The 23,706-nt window shown below is 62.0% G+C and overlaps 1 protein-coding gene across 1 annotated transcript in view; it reads left to right on the top strand.

Moving 5' to 3' along the window:
* The first annotated feature begins 2,094 nt into the window (after positions 1–2,094).
* MEIS3 (Meis homeobox 3) overlaps positions 2,095–23,706 on the top strand; it is a 33,182-nt gene continuing 11,570 nt past the window's right edge. Inside the window, exons 1-7 of the mRNA XM_075016365.1 lie at positions 2,095–2,637; positions 5,133–5,335; positions 11,146–11,293; positions 11,965–12,015; positions 13,716–13,766; positions 18,666–18,815; positions 23,134–23,245. Coding sequence (XP_074872466.1) covers positions 2,626–2,637; positions 5,133–5,335; positions 11,146–11,293; positions 11,965–12,015; positions 13,716–13,766; positions 18,666–18,815; positions 23,134–23,245 — 727 coding nt within the window. The 5' untranslated portion in view covers positions 2,095–2,625. The remainder of the gene's footprint in view (positions 2,638–5,132; positions 5,336–11,145; positions 11,294–11,964; positions 12,016–13,715; positions 13,767–18,665; positions 18,816–23,133; positions 23,246–23,706) is intronic.

The following is a 23,706-nucleotide window of genomic DNA, read 5'->3' as shown; positions in this document are numbered from 1 at the left end:
GCTCCCCTCCTGGCCTGATCAATGACCTCAAGCAAGTCGTTGGCCCTGTGCCGTGCCTCAGTTTCCACATCTGTAACTTGGAGTCGGGACTGTGGGTAAAGCGCCATGAGATCTGCGGATGAAGGTGGCGAGGCGCTGGGAGCGCAGCCCAGCACGAGGCACAGCGGTGGGACTGCGCTCACGTTAGGGGAGCTGGCAGGACCAACCTGGGCCGCAGTACCACTCACACAAGACCTGCAATTGCGGCTGCGATAACTGTGCTCCCAGCCTGGGTTTCAGAGCCAGCAGAGGGAAGCATCTGCGCGCGCGCGCACACACACACATGTGCGCACACACACACACACACACACACCCCGAGACGACAGCAGAAGCTACAGGTTAACACGTCAATGGGATTGTTATTAATAAAACCAGGGCACCACTTCCTGGAAGTGCAAAGGGCTCCGCTCCTGAGTCTCACCAGCCAGAGGAGGGAAACCAGGTGCACTGTAAATAATAAATACAGAGTAATCCCATGGGGAGGGGGAGTGTTAAATCACCAGTAAACTCCTCCCCACCCCACCAGTGTTGGCTGTACTGGATTGCTCTGCTCAGGACAGACTCTGAGTTGGGGGTTAGTACCAGTGCATCAGACAGACAGACAGACCGATGGGGGAGGAGAGCCCTGTGTCAAGTAGGGTGTGGTGGATTGAAATGTGCGATGGGCGGTGGCAGGAGATCAGGTGGCCTTGGGGACAGGGAGCAGCCAGCAGCGAGACCTGGAGCAGGGGTGGAGGGTGGCAAGGAGAGAGGCCGGTGGGAGCTGGAATGGGAGGGAGGGATGGACAGAAGGGTGCACCAGAGATGTGGGGGGAGGAGGAGGGAGGGACGGAAGCCGGGGGTGGGGAGGGGAAAGTGGAAGGGACAGAGAGACAGCAGTGGGCGCTGATGTTGGGGCCAGGGCAATGGGAGACAGACAGACAGACAGACCCCCAGGGGAGCCAGAACCAAGGTGGGAGGATATGGGGAGGGAACTGACACCCATGGGAACCAGAGCTGTGGAAGGACGTAGGGAGGGGACAGACGTACAGAACCCCGTGCAGTTGGGGCAATAGGGAGGAGACAGACAGACAGAGCCCATGGGATGTGGGCAGACAGACAGACACATGGGAGTGGAGCTGGGGGACCATGGGCGCTGATTCCTGGTAAGCTGAGCATGTGGGCAGCTGCCCAGGAGAGATCCAGGTGCCTCCCCCCCACCAGCAGATTAGCAGCACAATCCCAGCTGGCAGCCTGGGTTTCTATGGGTGGGGCACATCCACACCTGCCTTGGTGCACAGAACAAAATTTATTCTGCTCATGGATGGAAAAAATTAGAAGGACCCCTGGGCATGGGGTGCAGACAGACAGAAAGAGCCCATGGAGGCTGTGGACAGACCAACAGACAGGTGGGAGCCCCTGGGAGCCAGAACTGGGGGGACAGACAGATGGATGGAAGGTGGGGGGTATAGACAGCCAGAGCCTGTGCGGGGGTGTAAACAGACAGATGGACAGAGGGGCACAGACAGACAGGCATCTGGAGCCGGGGGAGGATGGACAGTGGGATGGGGCCTGTGGGGGGACCTGGACAGCCAGATAGAGCACCAGAGAGTGTGGACGGACTGACAGATGGAACCCAATGGGGGCCGGGACAGACAGACAGATGGAGCCTGGTCGGTGCTAGACAGACAGACAAAGCCAGGGGTAGGGGCTCAGGGAATTGGATGGAGCCCAGTGGGGCCACGGACAGACTGACAGAGACCCGCGGGGGCATGGACGGACAGACAGATGGAGCCCGGCCTCGGACGGACGGAGGGAGCCCGGCGGTGGGGGGGGGCTCAGCCGGACAGACGGACGGAGGGAGCCCGGGGAGGGCTCGGCCGGACAGACAGACAGGCGGAGCCCGGGGAGGGCTCGGCCGGACAGACAGACAGGCGGAGCCCGGGGAGGGCTCGGCCGGACAGCCAGCCAGCCAGGCGGCCGGAGGCGGGCGGGCGGCGCCTGGGGAGGGGAGGCGGAGGAGGAAGGCGGCGCGGGGCCAGGCAGGGGTTAAAGAAAAGCCCCTTCCACTTCCGGATGCGCTCACAGCTGGGCTGGGCGGCCGGAGCATCACTCCTCCTCCGCCGCCGCCTCCCGCTCCGCCAGGCCCGCTCGCCCCGGCCCGGCCCGGCTCCCCCGGCCGCCCGGCCCCCTGCTCCGGCGCTCCCGGCTGCGCACGGGGGGCGGGGGGCCGATCCCCGGAGCGGGGGGCCGGGCCCCCCGGCAGCGCGCAGCGGGCAGCGGGGGGCGGCCGGCCCGGCCCGCGGGGCTCCCCGGGACCCGTCAGACCCTCGGCCGGTGGCAGCCGCGCCGGGGGCTGCTGCAGGGGCGCTTCCCCGCCACTCCACCCCCACGGCTCGGGGCTGCCAAGGCGAAGCGGGGGGGCGCATGGGGGGGGCTCCTCCTCGCCCGGCTCAGCCCCCGGCCCCCCAGCACTGACCCCCCCCCGGCGCTGCGGAGCGGGGCTGTGCACGGGGGGACCCGGCCCGAGCCGAGCCGAGCCGGGCGCTCGCTTAGGACAGCGCCGAGCGGGGCGGACGCAGCCGGGACCGAGCCGCCGAGGGACCGATGGCCCAGCGGGTGAGTGACCTCCGCGGGCGGGGGGCAGGTTGCTGGGGACACTGGGGTTTTTCTTTGGGGGGAAACAAGGGGTCGGGGGGAAATCTGGGGGCTCCCCGGGCTCCCCCACCCCCGCGGCTTTGCGCTTCCCGCCCTGGCCCCCTTCGCCGCTGCACCGGGTTACATGTTACGGGGGGGCGGGGAGCAAGTCGGGCTTCTCTTCGGAAGTTTTCCCAACTCCCCCTTCCCGGCGAGTGAAGGAGAAGCGCCGCGGCCCGGGCCGGGAGCTCTGCCGCTGTCCTCCAGCGGTCCGCGGCACGAACTGACCAAAGAGCTCCGGGACACTTTCCCTTTCGCTGGCAGTTGCCGGGATCTGCCGCTGCCGGGGAGAGACAGGTACAGCCGGGCTCCCGGCTCCCCAGCGGGCCGCAAAGCCCAGCCCCGCTGCCACTAGCGGGCTAGAAGCGGGGCGAAAGTGATGCCGGGGGGTCGATCCCCCCGCAGAAGCTGCAGAAGGCGCCGGGAGAAGGGCGAGGCGCTGCTCCCCGCAGCCTGGATGCGGCTCCGCGGGAAAAGTTGGACCAAAGTTTGCCGTTGAAGAGAAGGGGGGGCGGATAGAGCCGGGCGGCGTTCGCCCGTGAGGTCGGCGCTCTGGGGAGAGAGAAGGCGGCGGCGGGCGCTTGGTTTGGGGCGGCGGGGCGAGGCCAGAACAGCCGCTGAGCTCAGCCGCTTCTCAAAGGGCGAGAGAAAACTCAGGGCGGCGTGCGGGGCGCGGGGACGGGCGGTGTCGGATTTGGGGGGAAGTTAAAACGTGTTTAAAATGGATTTTCCCCTGGCTCCTGAGCATCGAAGCCTGTGATTAGATATTAGATCGGGGTGATTCTATATGCGATAGGGGTGATTGTATATTAGCTGGGTGATTCTATAGTCTATAGGGGCGATTCCACAGGGGTGATTACATATTCTATGGGGTGATTATATATTCCATAGGGGCGATTCTATAGGGGTGATTATACATTAGGTAGGATGGTTGTATATTCTATGGGGTGATTCTATAGGGCTGATTAGATATTCTCTAGGGCTGATTGCCTCTGCTCCTTCCGAAGCCAAGCAGCCTCCAAAGGGCTGGTGGGGGGCGGAGAAGGGGCTGGCTGAGCTGCTGAAGCTGCCCTATTTCAATGAGAATAGTTGTCCTGTTGGAAAAATTTCACAGTCCGGATTTGGGCCTGAAAAGGGCGGGTTAGGGGAAAGTGGAAGGCGCGTTTAATCCATTATACAGAAGTTCACAGGGTTCAACTAGGCTGAGAAGAAAAGGCGAGTGGGGGGCCCTGGCGGGGGGGGGGGTTCAGCTCATGTCTACTGAGAAACTGGCCCTCGGGGCGGCGGCCCCTTGTCCCGCGCGGATCAGAAGCTGGTGAAGCGGGAAGAGCGAACGCAAGGCGGAGGGCGCGCAGGAGGCTTTTAAATAGAGAGAAAATACCCGGGGAGTCTCGGGGGGCTGAAAACGCGCCCCTCAGCTCCAACCGCCCGTGCCCGCGGAGGGCCACGGCGCGTCTGAAGGGCGAGACCGGCCCAGAGCTCAGCCCTGCCCCCTGGGCCGCTGGAAATCCCGCGGCTCTTGGGGAAACTCGGCCGAGCGGGTGAAATTTACCAACTGCCCCAGGGCGCCGCGGCCGGGGTGAAACTGACCAGGACCTGCCGGTTCGGAAGCGGCTGATCGCGGCGCTGGGGGCAGTTCGAGTCAAGGCGGGCGAGGGAAGGAGTTCAAATGACAAAGGGGTCCCTGAGGGTGTCGAGAGCCCGCCTGGAGCGCGGAGCCGCGCCGTTCAGAGCTGCGCTTCAGGGGCTGGAGGTCTTCGCTTCTCGCCCTGGTCCGTAACTTCCGTGCGAGACAGACACAAACCCCCCGCCCCAAGCGGCTTCTTATTTTTCCCCTTCGGTGGAGCCTGTCACGAGGGTGGCCGCTGCAAAATTACTCGGCTGATTAAGCCTCAGAGGAGGTGTGTGCAAAGCTGCCCCTCCAGCCCCCCCGGATCGGGCCGTGCACGGGGGTCTCTGGTGCAGAATTCCCCTCCACCCACCCCGGATCGGGCCTGCACGGGTGGGGTCTCTGGTGCAGAATTCCCCTCCAGCCCCCCGGATCGGGCCGTGCACGGGGGTCTCTGGTGCAGAATTCCCCTCTAGCCCCCCGGATCGGGCCGTGCACGGGGGTCTCTGGTGCAGAATTCCCCTCCACCCCCCCCGGATCGGGCCTGCACGGGTGGGGTCTCTGGTGCAGAATTCCCCTCCAGCCCCCCGGATCGGGCCTGCACGGGTGGGGTCTCTGGTGCAGAATTCCCCTCTAGCCCCCCGGATCGGGCCGTGCACGGGGGTCTCTGGTGCAGAAATTCCTCTGCCCCCGCGCTCCGTGCATTCAGGCTCCGGGGCTGCTGCTGCGCCTGGGGGCGACGCCTCATCCCCCGGCTGCCTCGCGGTCTGACCCCCTCCCCGTTGCTTCCCACCTGCCTCCCTTGCAGTACGATGACCTGGTTCACTGCCCTGCCATGGACGGAGTCGCTGTGCCGGGCTTCGGGGACCCTCACGCGGGTCGCAGCTTGCAGCACCACTCGCTGAGCCAGGGCTCGCCCTACGGACCGGCCGGGGCGGCGCACCGGGCTGGCGTGCCCCCGGGGCTGGCGAGCAGCGAGGCCTTGAAGCGGGAGAAGGATGAGATCTACGGGTAAGGAGCCGGGCGGGCTGCGGCTCCGGGACCGGCCGGGGACACCCAGAGACTGGCCGGGGGGGGACACCAGCCCCCTGCCCGGCCCGGCCCGGCCCTGGGCGCAGCAAGTTACCGTGTGTGTGTGTGTGTGTGTGTGTGTGTCTCACTGTGTGTGTTTGTGTGTGGCTCTCTGTGTGTGTTTGGTTCTGAGTGTGTGTTTGTGTGTGTCTGTGTCTCTGTATGTGTGTGTCTGTGTGTGTTTGTGTGTGTGTTTGGTTCTGAGTGTGTCTGATTGTGTGTGTCTGTGTTTTTATGTGTGTGTGTCTGTGTGTGTTTGTGTGTGTGCGTCTTTGTGTGTGTGTTTGTGGCTTTGTGTGTGTGGGCGCCCCTGCCAACAGCGCGTCCGGCCCTGCCGGGTTTTCCAGCTGACCGGGGCCCTGGGGTTGCCTGCTGGGCCCCTGGGGCCATGGCCTGGGCCGCGGTGGAGGTTGGGGTCCCGGCGGGCTGGGGCTGAGTTCTAGCGGGGCCCGGTCCCTTGTGCCTTTCCCTTCTCTGTGGGAATCGCTCGTGTCCACTCGTGTGTTTGAAGGGGGATCTCTGCGCCCGGCCGCCGCCTGCTCTGGGAGAGAAGGGACTTTATTTACACACACACAGACACACGCACGCATGTGAGATTTATACCCACCAACACCAGAGAGGGGGGTTTAGTGACGCACACGAGATTTTACTCCCACCCCAGAGGTTTCCAACGCACAGGACGGATTTACACGCCCACAGCGAGGTTTTTACACGCGGGCTCGAGGTTGTCGTGGGCCCACGTGCACCCAGAGCCGGGCGGTCGCTGCCCTGGCCGGAGGCACTGGCAGAGGGCGCCGTGTGTGGCTCCAGGCAGGAGATGGGGCGGGGATAGACCCATAGAACCCCAGGGCTGGAAGGGACCCCAGGAGGTCACCAGCTCCCGCCCCCGGCCCAGGGCAGGACCAGCCCGGACTCCGCGAGCCCCGGGGAAAGGAAGTTTTCCACTTCGCCGGCCTGCAGATCGGGCTCCGGGGGAACGTAGCCCAGCCCAGCCCAGCCCCTCGCGTGGCCTCTTTCCCCGCCTCTCTCCGAGCCCACGGCTGCGGGGCCGGGGGTGCGGCCTCCCCAGGCAGGAGGCGAGGCTGGATGGGAAAAGGTTTTCCAGGGGCTTCCCTACAAGCGCGAGCCCGGGATGGAGCGAGGGCCGGGGAGCAGGAACCCCGCCTGGGAGGCAGCCTCCTCCCCGCGCCCCAAACCCAGCCCTCGGGCCGCGAGGTGCCCCCAGCTCCGGGAAGGGCCGGGGGTGCCGAGGGGGAGGCGGAGGGGAGGAGAGAGCCCAGGGAGGAGACGGGAGAGGGAAAGCCAGAGGGCCCCCCTCCTCGCACCGCCTCCGGGGCTGCCGCAGTCGCTAGCGCGGGGTTCGAGCCCGGCTGTTCCCGGGGCCGCTCCGTTCGCCTGTTCCGCCTCCGTCAGGGGGTAAAAGGATTTCCCTCCCCCCGGGGCGTAGACCCCCACCGGCCCCTTTGCAGGAGGGGCGGCCGCCTCCCACCCACCGCGGGTTGTTCTGAGCTGTGGCTCAGCTGCTGGGGCGCGCCGCAGCCCCCCACTTCCCGGCGGGAGAGACCCACTCGGCGGATGGGGGTGCCCACATCGACACAGGGCGCGCGGGGTGAGCTGGGGCGCAGGGAGGGAGGGGCCCGGGGGGACAGAGAGGGACGTGCGGGGGGGGACACGTGTGAGTGTCTGTAAAGGATCGGCGCGGCGGGGGGCTCAGATCATCGGGGCCAGCGGGCCCCCCCCCCCGCGCTGAGACAGGCCCAGGGAGCCCGACACAGCCCCGATCCGGGGCGCACATCGGCGCCCGCCCAGTGCGAGCCCGGCGCAGCCCGGCCTGGCTGCGGAAGGGTTTCACACTCGGCGGGCGGAGCGAACATCCGCCGCGTCGCGCCCTTGGCGCCTAGTCCGGGGCCACGCTTGGAGCCGTGCCCCGCAAGGGGCCCCAGGGCTGGCCGGTCCCCGGGCGCACCAGGCCGCGGACAGACGGGGCTGGGGGGGTGTTTGCAGCCTTTGGGCGCTGGAGAGATCGGCGCAGCGCGTCCGCCTGGCGCCCACTAACCCATCTGGGCTGCGTGGCTCCGGCTGGGCAGGCGGTGTGAGGGTTGTGTGTGTGCTTTGCAAAGCAGGTGAGCAGCCGGGACCGTTACACACACACACACACACACACACCGGCTCCCTCCCAGAGAAACCCCGGAGGCGGTGGGTTTTCTCACTCCATTTCAGGCTTTTACCCAGGAAAGCTCAGGACCTCTCTGTGTGTGTGTGTGTGTGTGTGTGTGTGTGTGTGTGTGTGTGTGTGTGTGTGTGTGTGTGTGTGTGTGTGTGTGTGTGTGTGTGTGTGTGTGTGGACGCAGAGCGGCCCGCAGGCCTCTGCACGCACCCGCTGCACCGGGGAAGTGCCCGCGCACGGAGCGGCTGTCTCTAGGGTGTAAAGCGGCTGCGTTTACGCACCTGGCGGGTGGGCAGACTCCCAGGCGGTGCCGCCCTCGCTGCGGCTTCAGCCCGCGGTGCAGGGGCCCTGGAGGGCGGTGGCGCTGCGTGTGGAGGTTTTACATGGGAAATGAGCTCCGCTTGCGACCGCGGGCTCCAATCCGCTGCGGGGAAGCCCAGGGCCGCGCGCCCGCCCGCACTCCCCGGGGATCCGGCCCCGAGTCCAGCCTGAGTTGGGATCTTCCCTGCGGCGCACGTTCCCAGGGAGCGCAGCGCCTCTGCCCCGGCTCGCCTTGGAGCACGAGTGTGGGGTGCCAGGCTTGCGGCGGGGCTGCGCGCACGCACACACACACACACAGACACACACACACACTGGTCCGCCGCTCAGGCCAAGTGCGTGGCCGCGTTGTGCGTTCCCGGGGGCCCGTCTGTGTCCAGACACACCGGGGCACCCTCCTGCCCCCGGGAGTCCTGCACCTCGGGGAAGGCTCCAGCCCGGACCGCAGCTCGTCCGTGTGCGCGGACCCACGTTCCCAGGGCTCTGCGCAACGCCGACACCGTGTTCCGCAGCAGGATGTGGCCTGCGCAGGCAAACACACCGCCCCCGCGTCCCGGGCGCACACGCGGCGCTATGAGCGCGGGCCGCGTACGGTATTTCCTGTGCTGAATGTACGGGGGGACCTGTTCTCCGCCCCTCGGTGATGGACCGTGCGCCCGCCCTCTGGATGCACCAGTGCCGGAGTGTGCCTGTCCCTGCCGGGTGTGTCGGAGTAACACGCTCCTCCGGCGTTAGCAGTCGGCGCCTTTGCGCGCCTGGGTGCCTGAGCTGTCCCCCACGCACGGCGCAGCGGTGCGCTCCTGCGCGCATCAGAGGTGTGTTTTGGGTACTTGGGCACGACCTCTGCCGCCTTTCTCGCTTCTCTTTCCCCCCCTCCGCTTTCCTTCCTTCCTTCCTTCCCCAACTCCCTGCTTCACGGGCGCAGCCGCCTGCTCCCTGCTGCTCGCCTGCACGGTGCCTATTAACGTCTTCGGCTTATTACGGGGGTTGACCAGGTCCGCATTGCGCCCGGCAGGTGCAGAGCGCACGGAGCTCGCCTCTCCCGTTTGCCAACCACCCCTTGCCTCCGAGCCCCCTCCCCTTCTAGGGCTGGACCCAGCCTCTCTCCCAGTCAGCCGCTGAGCCCACTTTATTGTAGATACTGGGGGTATACGCCCCAGTAACCTCACCCCTTAGGGGGCTGCCATTTTCCACACCAAAGCGTTCGGATTTTCCACTTCCCCACCTGTCGGATGTCTCAAAAGTTCCCCTTTAAATTCCGGAACGGCTGGAACTGGCCAAGACAGAAGCCAAACTTCTCAGTTCCGCTGCCACAGGCCCCCTTCGCGCTCCACGACCGCCCGAGAAACTTTTAAAACCTGCCCCACCCCTCTCCAGCTTCTTGTCCCACCTCTGCGCTTGTGAAGGGATGGGATCTGGGCAGGGTGGACACACACTGATATGTCTTCCCTCCGTGGGCGGGTAAGTGCAGTAGATCCTGCTCAAAATATCTGTTCGTCTATCAGGTGCCACGGGACTTCTTGGTCTTGCAATATTCATGTAGCAGATCTGCCCTGCGTGCTTGGGAAGAACAGGGGGCTTTTTCCCATTGGAAACGCGCATTCAGCCCCGCGCACCACCAAAATATTTCTGTCGCTCATCCCCGCGCTCTGCAGCGAAGCCGGTGGTTTTGCTTTTGCCGGTTCCAACCCTGCTTTGAATGTGCCCGTCGGCTGTCACGAAGTAGGGCTCGCCCGGTGCTCCCCCGTCCCGCGGGGGCGGGGGGGGGTCCTTTTAAAACACAGCGCCTGGAAAAGGACCCCGCCGGAAACATCCCTGTTTGCCCCTTGCGCGTCCCGGGCCTGGCCGTGCGCACAGGGATTGCGGGGCGGTGTGTGTTTGCTCTGAGTGTGTGTGTGCAAACACGCACCGCCCCGCAACCCGTGTGCTCACAGTTGCGCCCTTACGGGCTGTGCGGGCCTTTTTCCCGGAGCGGAACACGCTCCGCCGGGGTTAAGAGCCTTCTGCACAACGTTGCGGTTGCGCCCGGGTGTGTCTGAGCCGCGGCTGGTTTGTGTGTGGGCTACTCCTCTGCCCGAGCGCCTGCGACACGCCGGGGCGTGCTTGGACCTGTGTGCAGAGGGTGTGTGCCGCAGGCGCTGCGTGTTCCTACGCTCGCGTGGCTTTTGCTTCCTTCCCCGCGTGTCCGGCCTCGTGCGCCCCGGGAGAGGCTGCCCGGGCTGCGCCTCAGGACACACCGCGGGGATCCGACGCTGGGAGGGCGAGCGGGACACAGCGGGGGAGCGAATATCCTGGGCTGGCCCCACTCCCGGGAGGGAGGCAAGCCGGGAAAGGCGCTCGGAGCGCACAGCCAGCGGCTGTAAGGGACCCAGGCCGGTGCGGAGCGCCCCGCGTGCTCCAGTGACACCTCCGCAGCCCGCGGACCGAAGAAAGCAGAGCTCCGTGCAAGCTCGAAGGCCGCCTGGGCCCCCTTGTTTCCCTAATAACCTCCGCGGCCCTTACGCGCCACCGCCCGTGTGCGCCACGCGGTCTGGGCGTGTGAGCAGGAATGTGCAGCCTTGTGTGTGTGTTACTCGTTGCATGGAGGGGCCCGGGTGGAGTAAGCGTGTCACACGCGCATTGGATGGGTGTTACGCGTTGCATGGAGTGGGGTAAGCGTGTTGCACACGCGTGTTGCACGTGTGTTACTCGTTGCATGGAGCGGCCCAGGTGGGGTAAGTGTGTTGCACACGCATTGTACAGGTGTTACTGGTTGCATGGAGCGGCCCAGGTGGGGTAAGCATGTCGCACACGCATTGCATGGGTGTTACTCGTTGCATGGAGGGGCCCAGGCGGGGTAAACGTGTTGCACGTGCATTGCACAGGTGTTACTGGTTGCATGGGGTGGCCCAGGCGGGGTAAGCATGTCACACACGTGTTGCAGGTGTGTTACTGGTTGCATGGTGCGGCCCAGGTGGGGTAAGCATGTCGCACGCTCTGCACACATGTTGTATGGGGTGGGGAGAGGGCTGAAGGGCACATTGGCTGTGCACTTTTGCACAGCTGGTGCGGCACAGCTGCCACGAGGGGTAGTCGTGCCAGGGCCCAGGCAGCAGAAGCTGCTCTGTGGGTGTTGGACTGGGGGGTGGCAGAGCTCCGAGCTCCCTTGGCTGTGGGTGCCGGGGGGTCCCTGGGGCTAGAGGCTTCTTGCCCCTTTTCCAAGCTGGCTGTGGCCCAGGGCAGGGCCTGCTGTGCCTCCAACTCAGCCCTCCCCTGTGTGTGCCAGGCACCCCTTGTTCCCCTTGCTGGCCCTGGTCTTTGAGAAGTGCGAGCTGGCGACCTGCTCCCCCAGGGACACCTCGGGCTCATACCCCGGCGGGGACGTCTGCTCCTCCGACTCCTTCAACGAGGACATCGCTGTCTTTGCCAAACAGGTCCGTGCCCGGCGCTGCCCGGAGAGGGGGAGGCTCCACAAGGGCAGGGACGCGGGAGGTGGCTGTGACCCAGCTGGCTCACACGCCCCCCCAGGAGAAAAGTCCAGGGAACCCCTGGGCCGAGCCGGCCTGACCCAGGCGCTGCAAATCTGGCCCAGCTGTGGGCTTCAGTGAGGCCGGAGGAGCGATCCCAACCGAGCTGCTTGGCTGGAGCCTGAGCTTGCATGAGGTGGGGGGGAAGCTCAGTGGTTAGAGCACTGCCCTGCTAAGCCCAGAGATAGGAGTTCAATCCTTGCAGGGGGTCAGTTGGGGTCTGGGCCCAATAAATAACAAAACTCCTGCCAGGGATGGTGCTAGCCTGGCTGGGACTCATGAAGGTCCTTCCCAGCTCTGCAAGACAGGGATAGGTGCATCTCCATGTGTTAAGTGCTTAAATAGGTCCCACCACCTTGACTTGGAGGGAGATGGGGGGTGAAATCTGACCCTCCCTAGGAGAGGCTGAGCCAGGGTGGGAATGTGCTCAAATAAGCAAAGGTTGCAGAGCCACAGGGGGAAAGAGATTTTCCCCTTATGATTTGGGGAAATGAGAAAAGCAGATTTTGGGGTTGCTCCAGCCTTTTGCCACTGCGTGTTTTATTTGTGCTGCTTCCCTCATCTCTTTTCCTTTCTAGATCAGGACAGAAAAGCCTTTATTTTCTTCCAACCCGGAGCTGGACAATTTGGTAAGTAACTTTTGGTTTTTTTAATCTATAATTCTGAGCACAATGCAAATAATCATTTCCTTTTTTAAAAAAAAAAATCACTTCTTGGCCTGTTCCGGTTGGCTGGGGGTTGTTTTTCTCTTTCCTTTTCTCCTCATCTGGATTGAAACGTGTTACCTGGCCAAGGCCTGCCCCAGGAGGCAGCCGCTTTGGCACAGCCCCTATTTAAGCTCTCCATCCAATTCAGACTGGGCCGTAGGGCAGTGTTTTGCGACCTTTTTTAGAAGGTACTTCTTTTTCAAAACAAATGATAAGTACCCCCAGACTTGTCCCATGTACCCCTAAGGGTCTGCGTACCACCAGCTGAGAAACATGGTCCTAAGGTAATCTGAGGTCTGGAAACTTGTTCCTTTCAGCCTGCCTAGATGACTGTCCCCTTTTCAGGAGTCAGATCTGTTCTGCATGCCCGCAAGTTACACCTCACTTAAAAACTACTTAGGAAAACATGCACAAATCTCACAGGGGACGACACCTGAAAACTGGCTGACTTTCTACCATCTTACTATCGCACAAATGAATTGGAATAGAAATATTGTGCTCACATGTCAGCGTAAGCCATATGGAGCAGTAGAAACAGGTCATTGTCTGAATGAACTTCTAGATGGTGCTGACTTTATGAGTGTTTTCTGTGTTGCCTGTTGTAAAACTAGGCAAATAACGAGATGAGTTGATGCACCTCCCGGATGACCTCAGTACACCCCCAAGGATACACTGTACCCAGGTTGAGAAACACGCTGCAGACCGAAGCGTCTGCTCACAGCTGAAGCTCAGCACTTTCCTCAATGAGGACTCGTGATGGGACTTGGTGCACACAAAGTTACACACGTGCCTGCAGCCTTAGCAGGCTCCCAGACTAAAGTTGCTGATCTCCCCTAGGAGTGGCTGAGCCAGGGTGGGAATATGGTCAGATGCATGGAGGTTGCAGAGCCTGGGGTGAGATATGAGGGGTGTCTGCGGGGACAGAGGATTCTCTTTCTCTTTACGGTTTGGGGAAATGAGAGAAGCAGATTTTTGGGTTGATCCGGTTCCTGCATGGGAGAGGCAAGGCCAAACTTTCTAAAGGGGGGGTCCGTGTTGTGTCCCAGTGGCTTCCAAAATCCCTTCCACCCCTGGCTGCTGGGAAGGGAAGGGAAGGCCAGCAGCTCAGGATCTGGCCCACTTGAGTTACACCAAAGGCCCATCCCTCAGAAAGGCTTTTAACCCCTGGCTCGTAGCTGCTTTGTTAGGCCTCGTTCTCTGTCGCTTTGGACTTTTCCACAGGAGGCAGATGAGTCTCACTCACCTCATGTGGGCCTGGGGGGTGTAAATGCTGGCACCTTGGCCCCAGAGAATCCAGCTGGTTGCATTTCCTAGGGAGGGGCTGATGGGCTGGGGAGAGAGAGGTGGGGAAATTAAAGGCTCCTTCTCAGTGACTCTTTGGGCACAATCCAGACAGCAAATAAACTAACCCCTGGCTCACAGCTCCATCCTTCCTGTGTTTGCTGCGGGCCCCGTCCGCCGCTCGGGCCCCTCTGAGATACAGACTCAGCCAAAAACAACAAGAAGTCCCGGGGCACCTTATAGACTAACGGATACTTTGCAGCATCGGCTGTTGCGGGCAAACCTCCGCTTCGTCAGAGGTGTGAGACTCAGGCAGATGTCCCTTTGTGTTCCCTTTGCAGATGATTCAAGCAATCCAGGTCCTGCGATTCCATCTCTTGGAGTTAGAAAAGGTAAAGCGACAACATTTTCTGCCTTCCCCCCTCCCCAGCGCGGCCTCAGGGCTCGCTGCATCGCTCCCATCCGAAAGCAAAGCGCTACGCCGGTCGGCAGCACTTCCCTTTTGCAGCGCTCTGTCGGCCCAGCTCCCTTGGCTTCAAATAGAGCAAAGAGCTTCCACCAGCTGGAGATCGGTCCCAGTCACTTTTCACAGAGTCCTGCCGGTTTACACCCCTGGGGCGTTAGGCCTGTAGACTTGCAAGGAGCCGCATTGTTTTATGCCCGTGAGAGGAGCTGGCCGCAGTGACTCCGGCAGAGCTGTAGCCAGGCTGGTCTCTGGCCAGGTTTTCTTTTTCCAGCTGGAGCTGCTGCAAACAGTGCAAGAGCGTTTTGTTCAATACGGCACAACCGGTTTGGCGCTTTTGCAGCTGTGTCGATGACGGAGCTGAGGTTTTATATGCCGACAGCAGAAACGAACCTCCAAGCTAGTCATTTTCGCGAGGGGAAAGACTCTCGAAAGCCAAAGCCTGTCTCAGTTTACGTTTTCAAACACAGTCCTGTTGCCTGAGATGGTGAAAACTGGCTGGCCAGTCCCTCAGTCCTGCAGGCAGCTGTTGAGTGGCCAAATAAAAGGGTTTTCAACCCATGCGGGGCTGCATGTCGGCTTTGGGGTTATTATCCTGTTTCCAATGGCCCTCAAAGCGAAATAGGAAGAAGTGTTCTTTCAAAGGTGGGGTTTACTGTCAAAAGAGCCCCGACTACACTGTTTTTTCTTTTGAAACTTGAATATGCAAATGAGGTGCCGGATATGTAAATTTTCATTTGCATTTTTGATTTCCTTCATTTGCATGCCTCTTTCGAAACAGGCATGCAAGTGTAGACGCATCTAAAGGATTAATTTTTTTATGCTGCAAAATAGGGGGAAGAGGGACAGGTTCATAGTGAAGACCAGGTATTAAAGAGGTCGGGGCAGGGGAAGGACCATCTTAAAATAAAAGGATATCAATTAAAAGTTTTGGCTCAATCTTAAACAAACAGTTTGGACTTTTTCCCGATTTTATATTTCCCCTGGTGAAACTGTTCCTCAAATTCGACTTAAATTGACTATTTGCCAGTGTTTTCTCGCCCCGTTCTAAGCAGGAAGGGTTAGTGGTCTCTGCATTTGGACGGATTCTGGTGCAATGGGGTTCCAATGCCTGGCGTGGGTGCACCGGTGCTCCTTAGGGCTCCTGTAACATGCCTAAGAGCAATAAGAACGTACAACACGCGACCCTGTGAGGGGATCAGACTAGCTAGAAAGGCGCAAAAGTTTGCAGCTGGAAGTTTGCTCCTCGAGAGAAGCCGATGCGAGACTTTTTGCGAAGGCGGGCGTTTCCATGAGTCGTACAGGTTGGAAGAAACAAAACAAATGACCCCAAAAACATGGGCAAACATCCACATTTTTCAGTTTGATGTTTGCAGAAGGCAATCTTTGATTGTGTGGGAAAAATCCACTTTTCCCGTTGAATTTTCTTTTCCTCTGTTTTTTTTTATCAAATCAAAACACAATTTTTAAAGCTTTTGGATTGGCTAAAAGGTGCAGGGAATTTTGTATACCAGGTCAGCATGAAATGATTTAAAATATTTTTTTTAACTGCCACTGTGACATCCTGCTGCTCCTGTTTTCCTGGGGCAGCTGTAACTGCTAGGCGCTAGACTATCACAAATAGTAATTACCGAGTTAGGCGAGACATACTTCTCTAGTGAATACAGTCACCCCTCTCCCCGCCTGTGTGTCTGCCGGACTGTGGTCTGAACCAGCACGGAGCAGTTTAAATCCCCTTGAATTAGGCATCGTGCTTTGCAGAGTAAAGATAGAATCAAGTACCTGCTTGGCAGTAAGTGCAGGCTTCACGGCCTGGCGGAAACATGTCCTGATGACTTAAGCACGAGCTTACCTTTAAGCACCTGCAAAGGCTTTTGGCTTCAGTGCCTGGCTCCTTAGCTGGTGTGCTCTGTAGTGAGTTCCATGGCAGCCTTCTAGCACAAATGATGGTGAAGGGCCTGATTCCAACAAGTTGCAAGGAATCTCTCCTGGTTATTTTAAGCATTCGGTCCGTCTACGGTGCCCATCGCCGCAGCCTCTGGGCACGTCCCAATCTTCAGTGTATTCACCCTGCCAGCCCTGCCCCAGATCTCACAGGGAGTCGGTAGGCGAGCCAGGGCCTCAACTCAGGCTGTCCAAGAGACGGGTGTGGGCTCTAACCACTGAGCCATCTTACCTTGATGTGGCCACTTTGCACAACAGACTGTTAAGTCACCGTGGCTGCATCTGGTTCTAATGGTCCTTCAACCTCCACTAGCCAAGGCCCCGGGGAGCAAGTTAAAGTATAGCACAGACCTGACTGGGACCGAACACGGGGATTTGCCGGACCACGGGAGGTCAATAATGTCTAGCACATTCCCAACACTCCCCCTGGTCACTGGGCTCCTAGAAGACAATTGGGGTAAATTACAGCAAAATAACAGCACAAGACACTGAAAGCCGGGACTGGAGGCTGGAAACAAACTTTATGGGACAGCGGGAAACTTGGCCCCGCCCCCCATGGAAAGTGGTCGCCCAGCTCACTAGAGTCACGAGGGTTACAGATGTTGCCGGACTAGAGAGGTTCAGGCTATATTAGAAGCAGGGCAATAGACCAGGCTACACCGCAGCTCTGTCTGGCTAAGGAAACAAACCAAACACCTGGCCAGACCTCCCACTGGGTTAACTCAGAGCGGGTCCTTTAAAATCGGGGAGAGAGGGTCCAGAGCTGCAGGGGGGCAGGACAGGCGGTGCGTGGCGCTGGGGGCGCTTTGAAAGCAGTTGGCTCGTGGGATGAGGAGAAGGGTGAGTGGATTCGGCAGCTGGTTCTGATTTATGGAGAAGCCAGGGGAATGTCTCCACGTCCCCCCGGCGGAGGTCGGAATAGGCTGTTTGCGTTTGGATGCCGTGTCTTGGGCGAGCTAGGGTAGGGTGTCTAAGACCTAGGTTGCGCTCTGATTTTTGTCCCGGGCCTCAGCGGGGAGGTGTTTGAGATACCTTCCCCCGTACGCGGAGGGCATCGGAGAACGCGTCTGGTCTCTTCGTAATGTTACCTGGGCGTCATTGGCACCTGCAAGGCTGGAGGTGGGGGGGTCAGCGTCGCAGCCTAGTGAAACGGGAATAAATTGCTACTCGGTTTCCCACAACCTGGCGGAGTTATTTCGAGGGTCAGCTTCCAAATGGGCACACAGCTCGGGCGGGACCGGGCAGGGAGATCAGAATCAGGCCCCGTGGGCTTCACACCTCCTTCAGCCCTTGCCCTGGTGTAGAGCAGGTGTTGGCTGCCCTGGCTGGCGCTGGAGAGGTCTGTTCCCCCGGCGCAGAGGTGTGGTTTCAGTCAGTAGGGCAGATTCCCCCTGTTCGTATCTGGGGGTAAAGGGGGACCAAACCCACCGAAGAAGGGAGGAGCGAGATCAGAATCGGGCCCCTGACTGGCCAGTCTCTGGCGGCTCCATGGGTATGTGGGGGCCAGATCCCTGGCTGGCTCGGAGCGGGGGGGGTCTGGCCCATGCGGTGTGAAGGGGAGGGAATGGGAGGGGGGAGTCCCAGAGCCCCAGCCAAGTGGCTTGCTGGGGAAATGACTTCATGATATTCGCAGTGTCCTCATGGCCCTTAACTTGGTAATCCCTTTGTTCATGGGGGATTAACCCTTCGAGTGTCACAGCAGGTGTCTGTGGGGAGCTGCTAAAAGAGGGCCGGGGGGGTGCTTCTGCTGGGGGCAGGGAAGTGGGGGGAAGGTGGGGGCAGGGGCTTTTCCCAGCTGAAGGCCGGGGAGATGAAAGGCAGAGGAGGGACCCACTGTGCCTCCCAAAACGTACCCTGGGCAGGGCCCTGGGTTAGGGCAGATGGGCTCCACCTGTTTCACTGGGAGGTGTGTTATAGTAACACAATACCCAGACAGCACCCCCAGCTCAGGGGGTTCCCGCCAGGCCTGTCTCTGCAGCAACACCCCCACAAGTACACGCACACTCACACTCACGCACACGCACACTCACACTCATGCACTCGCACGCACACACCCTGACCAGGATCGGGGCTCCTTCTTGTGCCTGGCGCTGCCCAGACCCCACCCCCGCAGCCAAGACCCCAGGGCTTTTCAGCTCACTGTTTGGGCAGCCCCCTGCCAATGGGGCAAGGGGCTTTTCTGGGCAAATATCGTCTGCAGGGCCGAGCACCCTGCGGTCCTAGGGCTACCATAATGCACCTAATAAACACCCCCCTGCCCCTGAAACGTCCAAGGAGAGGTCCAGCTGTCCTGTGAGAATGGGGGTCAGGAGTGGCGCTCACATGGGCCCCTTGTCTGCTGCTGTGGGGTTCTCCCCTGTCTCTGAAGACTCTGGAGGTGTCTGTTGCTGGCAGACACCGGCAGTGACCCCTCAGCTCTGATCCCAGCTGATCGCCCTTCACGGTGAGGTGGGGTGCTGACCTGGGCTAGAGCCCAGCTCTTGGGGAGTGCGGCAAATTCGGTTCCCCTGCAGATTGGTATGGAGGGGGAGGGTCCCAGGGTCCCACCCGCCCATGGGATGTGTGTGTATCCCCTTGGCCCTGCTGTGCGGTCAGGCAGGGCTCTGCCCCCCTTTCCGCCAATGGGAAACTGAGGAACAGGGCAGCCAAGGGGCCAGAGCCTCCGAGCATCTCACTGCACTGGAGAGCCAGGCAGGTGAGGGCATGACTGCAGAGCTCCTGTGCTCTAACCACTAGACCAGCTTTCCCCTCAGCTCCTGCTGGCTTCCCTGGTCCAGGCAGGGCTGGGGAGGGGTGCTGCTGGGCCAGGTGGGCAGGCCCGATGGGGCATGGCTGGCGGTGGGCTGCCCGGCGCCTCCTGACGGCCCTCCTCTTTGGGGAGCAGGTCCATGACTTGTGCGACAACTTCTGCCACCGCTACATCACCTGCCTGAAGGGGAAGATGCCCATCGACCTGGTGATCGACGACCGGGACGGGGGCTCCAAATCCGACCTGGAGGACTTCACAGGCTCCTGCGCCAGCCTTTCTGACCAGGTAGGTGAGCGGCCGCCTGTGTCAGATGTGCCGGGGAGCGGAGGGTATCGCTCCCGGCCGCGCCCCATGGGGAGCCTACCCCAGCTGTGGGGTTCCCCAGGTCAGGGGTTGGAGGGGAAACTGAGGCACAGAGCCGCGGCGTTGTTCTGGCCCCTGGCTCTGTGTGTTGGGCTTTAAGCTGGGACCGGGCCCCAGCCCGGAACATCCAGCTGAGGCAGGGCTGGAAAGCGGAGCCAGACTAACTGCACAGACATGTCCAGGGAGCTCCCTCCCTGCACACGCGTGTGCCCTCCCCCACTGCACACATCTGCCTGTGTGTAACAGCTCTACGACCTGCCCCCACGTGCATGCAGCACACGAGGAGCATGGCAGAGCCCCCCCGCTTGTTCTTACACAAGCGCCCCCCCCGCATGCGTGTAACACGCCACCCAGGGCTCTCAACGCTACAAGCACACGCATAGCTCGGCCCTGCCATGGCACACAGTGGGAAGGGTTGGCCGAGATGCGGCAGGAACCTTTGCATCCGTTCTCCCTATGCACAGAGGTGCAGAGGGGCCGCCCGTGTCCCCAGCCCCCTTTTCGTGCTCCGGGGTTCCCCAGGATGTCAGCAGGCGCTGGAAACTTACAGCAGCACCATCTCCCGCCATGTTCCCTGCGAGCTGAGCCCTGGGGCAGCTGCCCAGGAGCGCTTCAGGCCCAGCATGTTAGCTGAGTGCCCAGGGCCAGCGGCTTGTGTTTCTGCTAGTGGTGCACCCCCAGACACACCTCAGCGCATGTGACAAAATTTATTCCGCACTTGGGTGGAAACAATTCACGGGAACCTTGCTCTCTGGCGCCTGCGCTTTGCAGCCGTCCAGTGGCTGGTGTGAGAATGGGGAGAAACCCACTGGGGACAAAAGGCCTCTGGCACCTGCCCTGCAAAGAACAGGCCTGTGGGCTGGCCAGGCCAGGGGAAGGTCCCCTTCTGCACCAGGCCCACGCGGCACCCCCCATCCAGGCAGCATGAAGGGGCCTGGAGGAGGGCGAGGGACAGTGCCCAGTGCAGGTGGGCAGGGCCCACTGGGTCTGTTCCTGCCCTCCCAGGGCCCAGAGCTGGTGTCCGGGCAGCCCAGAGGCAGTGTGGCCTAGCAGGCAGAGCACTGCACTAGCACTCACTTGGCCTGCTAAGCAGCACGGTGCTTCCCAGCCCTGTGCCTCAGTGTCTCCGTTTTTTGAGAGCTAGGGATGAAAATCAGGCAACGGCAGCTCCCTCGTGTTCGCTGGGTGTTCGGCTCAGGCTGGAAGGGCAGGGGTAAGAGGTGGCAGCAGGACCTGGGGAGGGCCCAGGGCTGCGGGTCGGGAGCGAGGGGCTGTGGTAGAGCTGGGGGGGCCCAGGGCTGGGCAGCTGCAGGGAAGGACACGGGGGCATCTTGGGGGGCCCCTCACAACTTGTGCCCCTCTGGCTTTGAGACCATTGACGGCTGAGCTGGGCTGTGGAGCCAGGGAGGGTCTGTGCCACCCTGGCCCTCCCCTCCTCCGTCCCCGTCGGCTAACACTGCCGCTGCTGCCATTTGCCTATAGCAACTCCTCGGCGTATTTCATGCGCCCCCCCAGCGAGGCCACAGTGGGTGGTGGGAGCTGGTCCCCAGCCGGGGCTGGGGGGTGATAATCAGAGGTGCCCCGCCCCCCGCCCGTGGGAGGGTCAGTTTGGGTCCATTTCAGCGTCAGCATCATGACCCTGCGTAGACCCCGATTCCAGCCCCCCCGACTGAGCCAGCTGTCCTGGGGGTCAGGGAATGGCAGACCCAGGCCTGGGACCAGGACCCTCTGACGGCTCCCTGGATTCCGTTCCTGGGGTGGGGCCGGCTCCGACAACGGGTCTGTGCAGCACCTGGCGTGCTGCTTACGGTGCCACCATCCTGTGTCATCCGTCTGGGCGCGGACGGCCGCACGGGGGCTGCAAACCGACACCTGGTCTCTGGTCTCCTGTGTGCGTGCAAGGATCACACACGGCTCTGGCCGTGTGCTGCGGAGCCGTGTATGAGCGGGGCACGGGTGGCGAACGCGTGTGACCAACGTCGGAGCACCCTGGTGAACACTCGTGATCTTTGCACACGAGAGTGGCCGCCGGGAGGGACAAGCCAACACACGCTCCCTTGTGTGCATGGCAGGATTTCTCCCTGCCCCGGGGAATGGGTGCAGGCTGATGCTGCCAGCAGGGCTCAGGCCAGGCGGGGGCAACTCCCCAGCCCTGCTCTGGGGCTGGCGGAGCGGCTGTTTAATGCACAGGCCGGGCCCTGAGAGCTCCCCGCCTCCCCACAAGCACTGAACTGAGTTGTCGGCAGTTGTAGAAACACGGGGCACTAACTCCTGGAGAGCAGCAGGCATCTGGACTCTCTGAGACCCCTGGGGCCAGTCGGCTGCTGTGTGCTCCGGGGCCGCCCAGCGGATGGTAGCAACTCTGGTAGAGGGGCAGAGGGAGCTGGGGTGAGTGTAGGGCGGGAGGGTGGTAAGCACAGAAGCAGGCAGCTGTTTGGAGTGGGAGAAGGGAGTGGAGTCCAGTGGTTAGAGCAGGGCGTGGGAGCCAGGACTCCTGGGTTCTAGCACTGGAAGGGGGTGGGGGACTAGTGGTTAGAGCAGGGCGTGGGAGCCAGGACTCCTGGGTTCTAGCACTGGAAGGGGGTGGGGGACTAGTGGTTAGAGCAGGGCGTGGGAGCCGGGACTCCTGGGTTCTAGCACTGGAAGGGGGTGGGGGACTAGTGGTTAGAGCAGGGCGTGGGAGCCAGGACTCCTGGGTTCTAGCACTGGAAGGGGGTGGGGGACTAGTGGTTAGAGCAGGGCGTGGGAGCCAGGACTCCTGGGTTCTAGCACTGGAAGGGGGTGGGGGACTAGTGGTTAGAGCAGGGCGTGGGAGCCAGGACTCCTGGGTTCTAGCACTGGAAGCGGGTGGGGGACTAGTGGTTAGAGCAAGGGGAGTCTGGGAGCCAGGACCCCTGGGTTCTGTCCCCAGCTATTAGGGAGGCTGGAGTCACTCTGAAGTGAGACCAGGTTGAAGGAGACCAGCCCCCGGTCCCCCCAAGCTATGAAGGTGAAATTCTTTCCCTTGGGGCCCCTGCAGTCACTTTAAGGCAGCTCTGCCCTCCCCCCCACCCTGGGCCTCTAAAGCAGGACCTTTGATCTGCTGGGGGGTTGCCGTGTCGTGTTCCCCACGTGCCCATCCCTCCTTAACCCCTCGACCCGCCGGGCGCCTGGGCGGCGGGGTTAACGAGGCTGGGCCCCCGCGGGAGCAAGGCTGGGCGGGGGGGGCTGCAACCTGAGCTGTGACCTTCCTCCTGGGGCAAAGGGGGTCACGCTGAGCCTTGGCGGGCCGGATGCGGTGTACAACCCGCCCCCCTGCCCCATTGCTGCAGGCAGAGGCTGAGCTCCAGGGCCTTGCTGGCCTGTCCCAAGGGGCGTGGGGTCCTGGCTCCCCTGTGCTGCAGGAGGCCAACACCCATGGGGGTCTTGCGGGGGGGCCCCTTTACTGCTGGTAACGTGCTCATATCGCCAGCTGAGGTGGGGGCCCCGGTGGAGGTTTGGGGCTCTGTCACTGCCCTGACTCCTTGCTGGGCACCAGCTGATGTTGGGGGCCCCGACCGAGACCCAGGGTGTCTGTTATGCTGCACAGATGCCCCCCAGGCCCAGACTTGGGTCCCCCTGGCTCTAGGGGCTGCAGAGACTGAAATCTGGGTCCCACCCTGCCAGGAGCTGCACAGATTCCCCTGCCCCAGTGCTCCCCAGCTAACCCCCCAAGTGCTCCCCAGCTAACACCCCCCTGTGCTCCCCAGCTAACCCCCCCCAGTGCTCCCCAGCTAACCCCCCCCAGCTAACCCCCCCCAGTGCTCCCCAGCTAACCCCCCAAGTGCTCCCCAGCTAACACCCCCCTGTGCTCCCCAGCTAACACCCCCCAGCTAACACCCCCACTGCCCAGCTAACACCCCCCAGTGCTCCCCAGCTAACACCCCCCAAGTGCTCCCCAGCTAACTCCCCCCCAGTGCTCCCCAGCTAACTCCCCCAGTGCTCCCCAGCTAACACCCCCCAAGTGCTCCCCAGCTAACACCCCCCAAGTGCTCCCCAGCTAACTCCCCACTGCCCAGCTAACTCCCCCAGTGCTCCCCAGCTAACACACCCCAGTGCTCCCCAGCTAACACACCCCAGTGCTCCCCAGCTAACACCCCAAGAGCTCCCCAGCTAACACCCCCCTGTGCTCCCCAGCTAACACCCCAAGAGCTCCCCAGCTAACACCCCCCCCGTGCTCCCCAGTTAACACCCGCCCCCATGCTGCCCTCTCTGCCTGTAGAACAACTCCTGGATCCGAGACCACGACGAGACGGGCTCCACGCACTCGGGCACCCCGGGCCCCTCCAGCGGGGGCATCGCCTCCCAGAGCGGCGACAACTCCAGTGAGCCAGGTAAGAAGGGCCCCTCCCTCCGCCCCACAATGGCCCAGCCCGGCCCAGCCTGTGGGGCAAAGCCCACCCGGGAGCGGGAGCGGGAGATCTGTCTGAGAGTAAAGGCTCTTTGCAACCTGAGAAATGCTGACTAGGTCCCATCAAGTCCTGCAATGCAGCCACCTCTGGGGTGCAGCGGAGCAGCTGTTTATTCAGGGACCCCTCACCTGCAATGCAGCCACCTCTGGGGTGCAGCGGGGCAGCCAATCAGCAGCCACAGTGCTACAGAGTAGCTTGGGACGCGATGCGAAGGAGGAGGCAGTGAACTGACCGAGGTGGGCAGCAGCAGAACAGCAGAATCCCTGGAGCCAGTTTCTTTGGCTGGTGGGACGCAGTTTGCACAAGTCTGGCACAAGTCTCTGATCAGCAGCCTGGGGTACCGCAGAGCCCCCAGCTGCAGCAGGCCCAGTACTGTCCCAGGG

The sequence above is a fragment of the Carettochelys insculpta genome, chromosome 22, assembly GCF_033958435.1.
Source record: "Carettochelys insculpta isolate YL-2023 chromosome 22, ASM3395843v1, whole genome shotgun sequence".
Classification (NCBI taxonomy): domain Eukaryota; kingdom Metazoa; phylum Chordata; order Testudines; family Carettochelyidae; genus Carettochelys; species Carettochelys insculpta.
The sequence above is the reverse complement of the archived record's forward strand: the minus strand, read 5'-3'. Positions and strand labels throughout refer to the sequence as shown.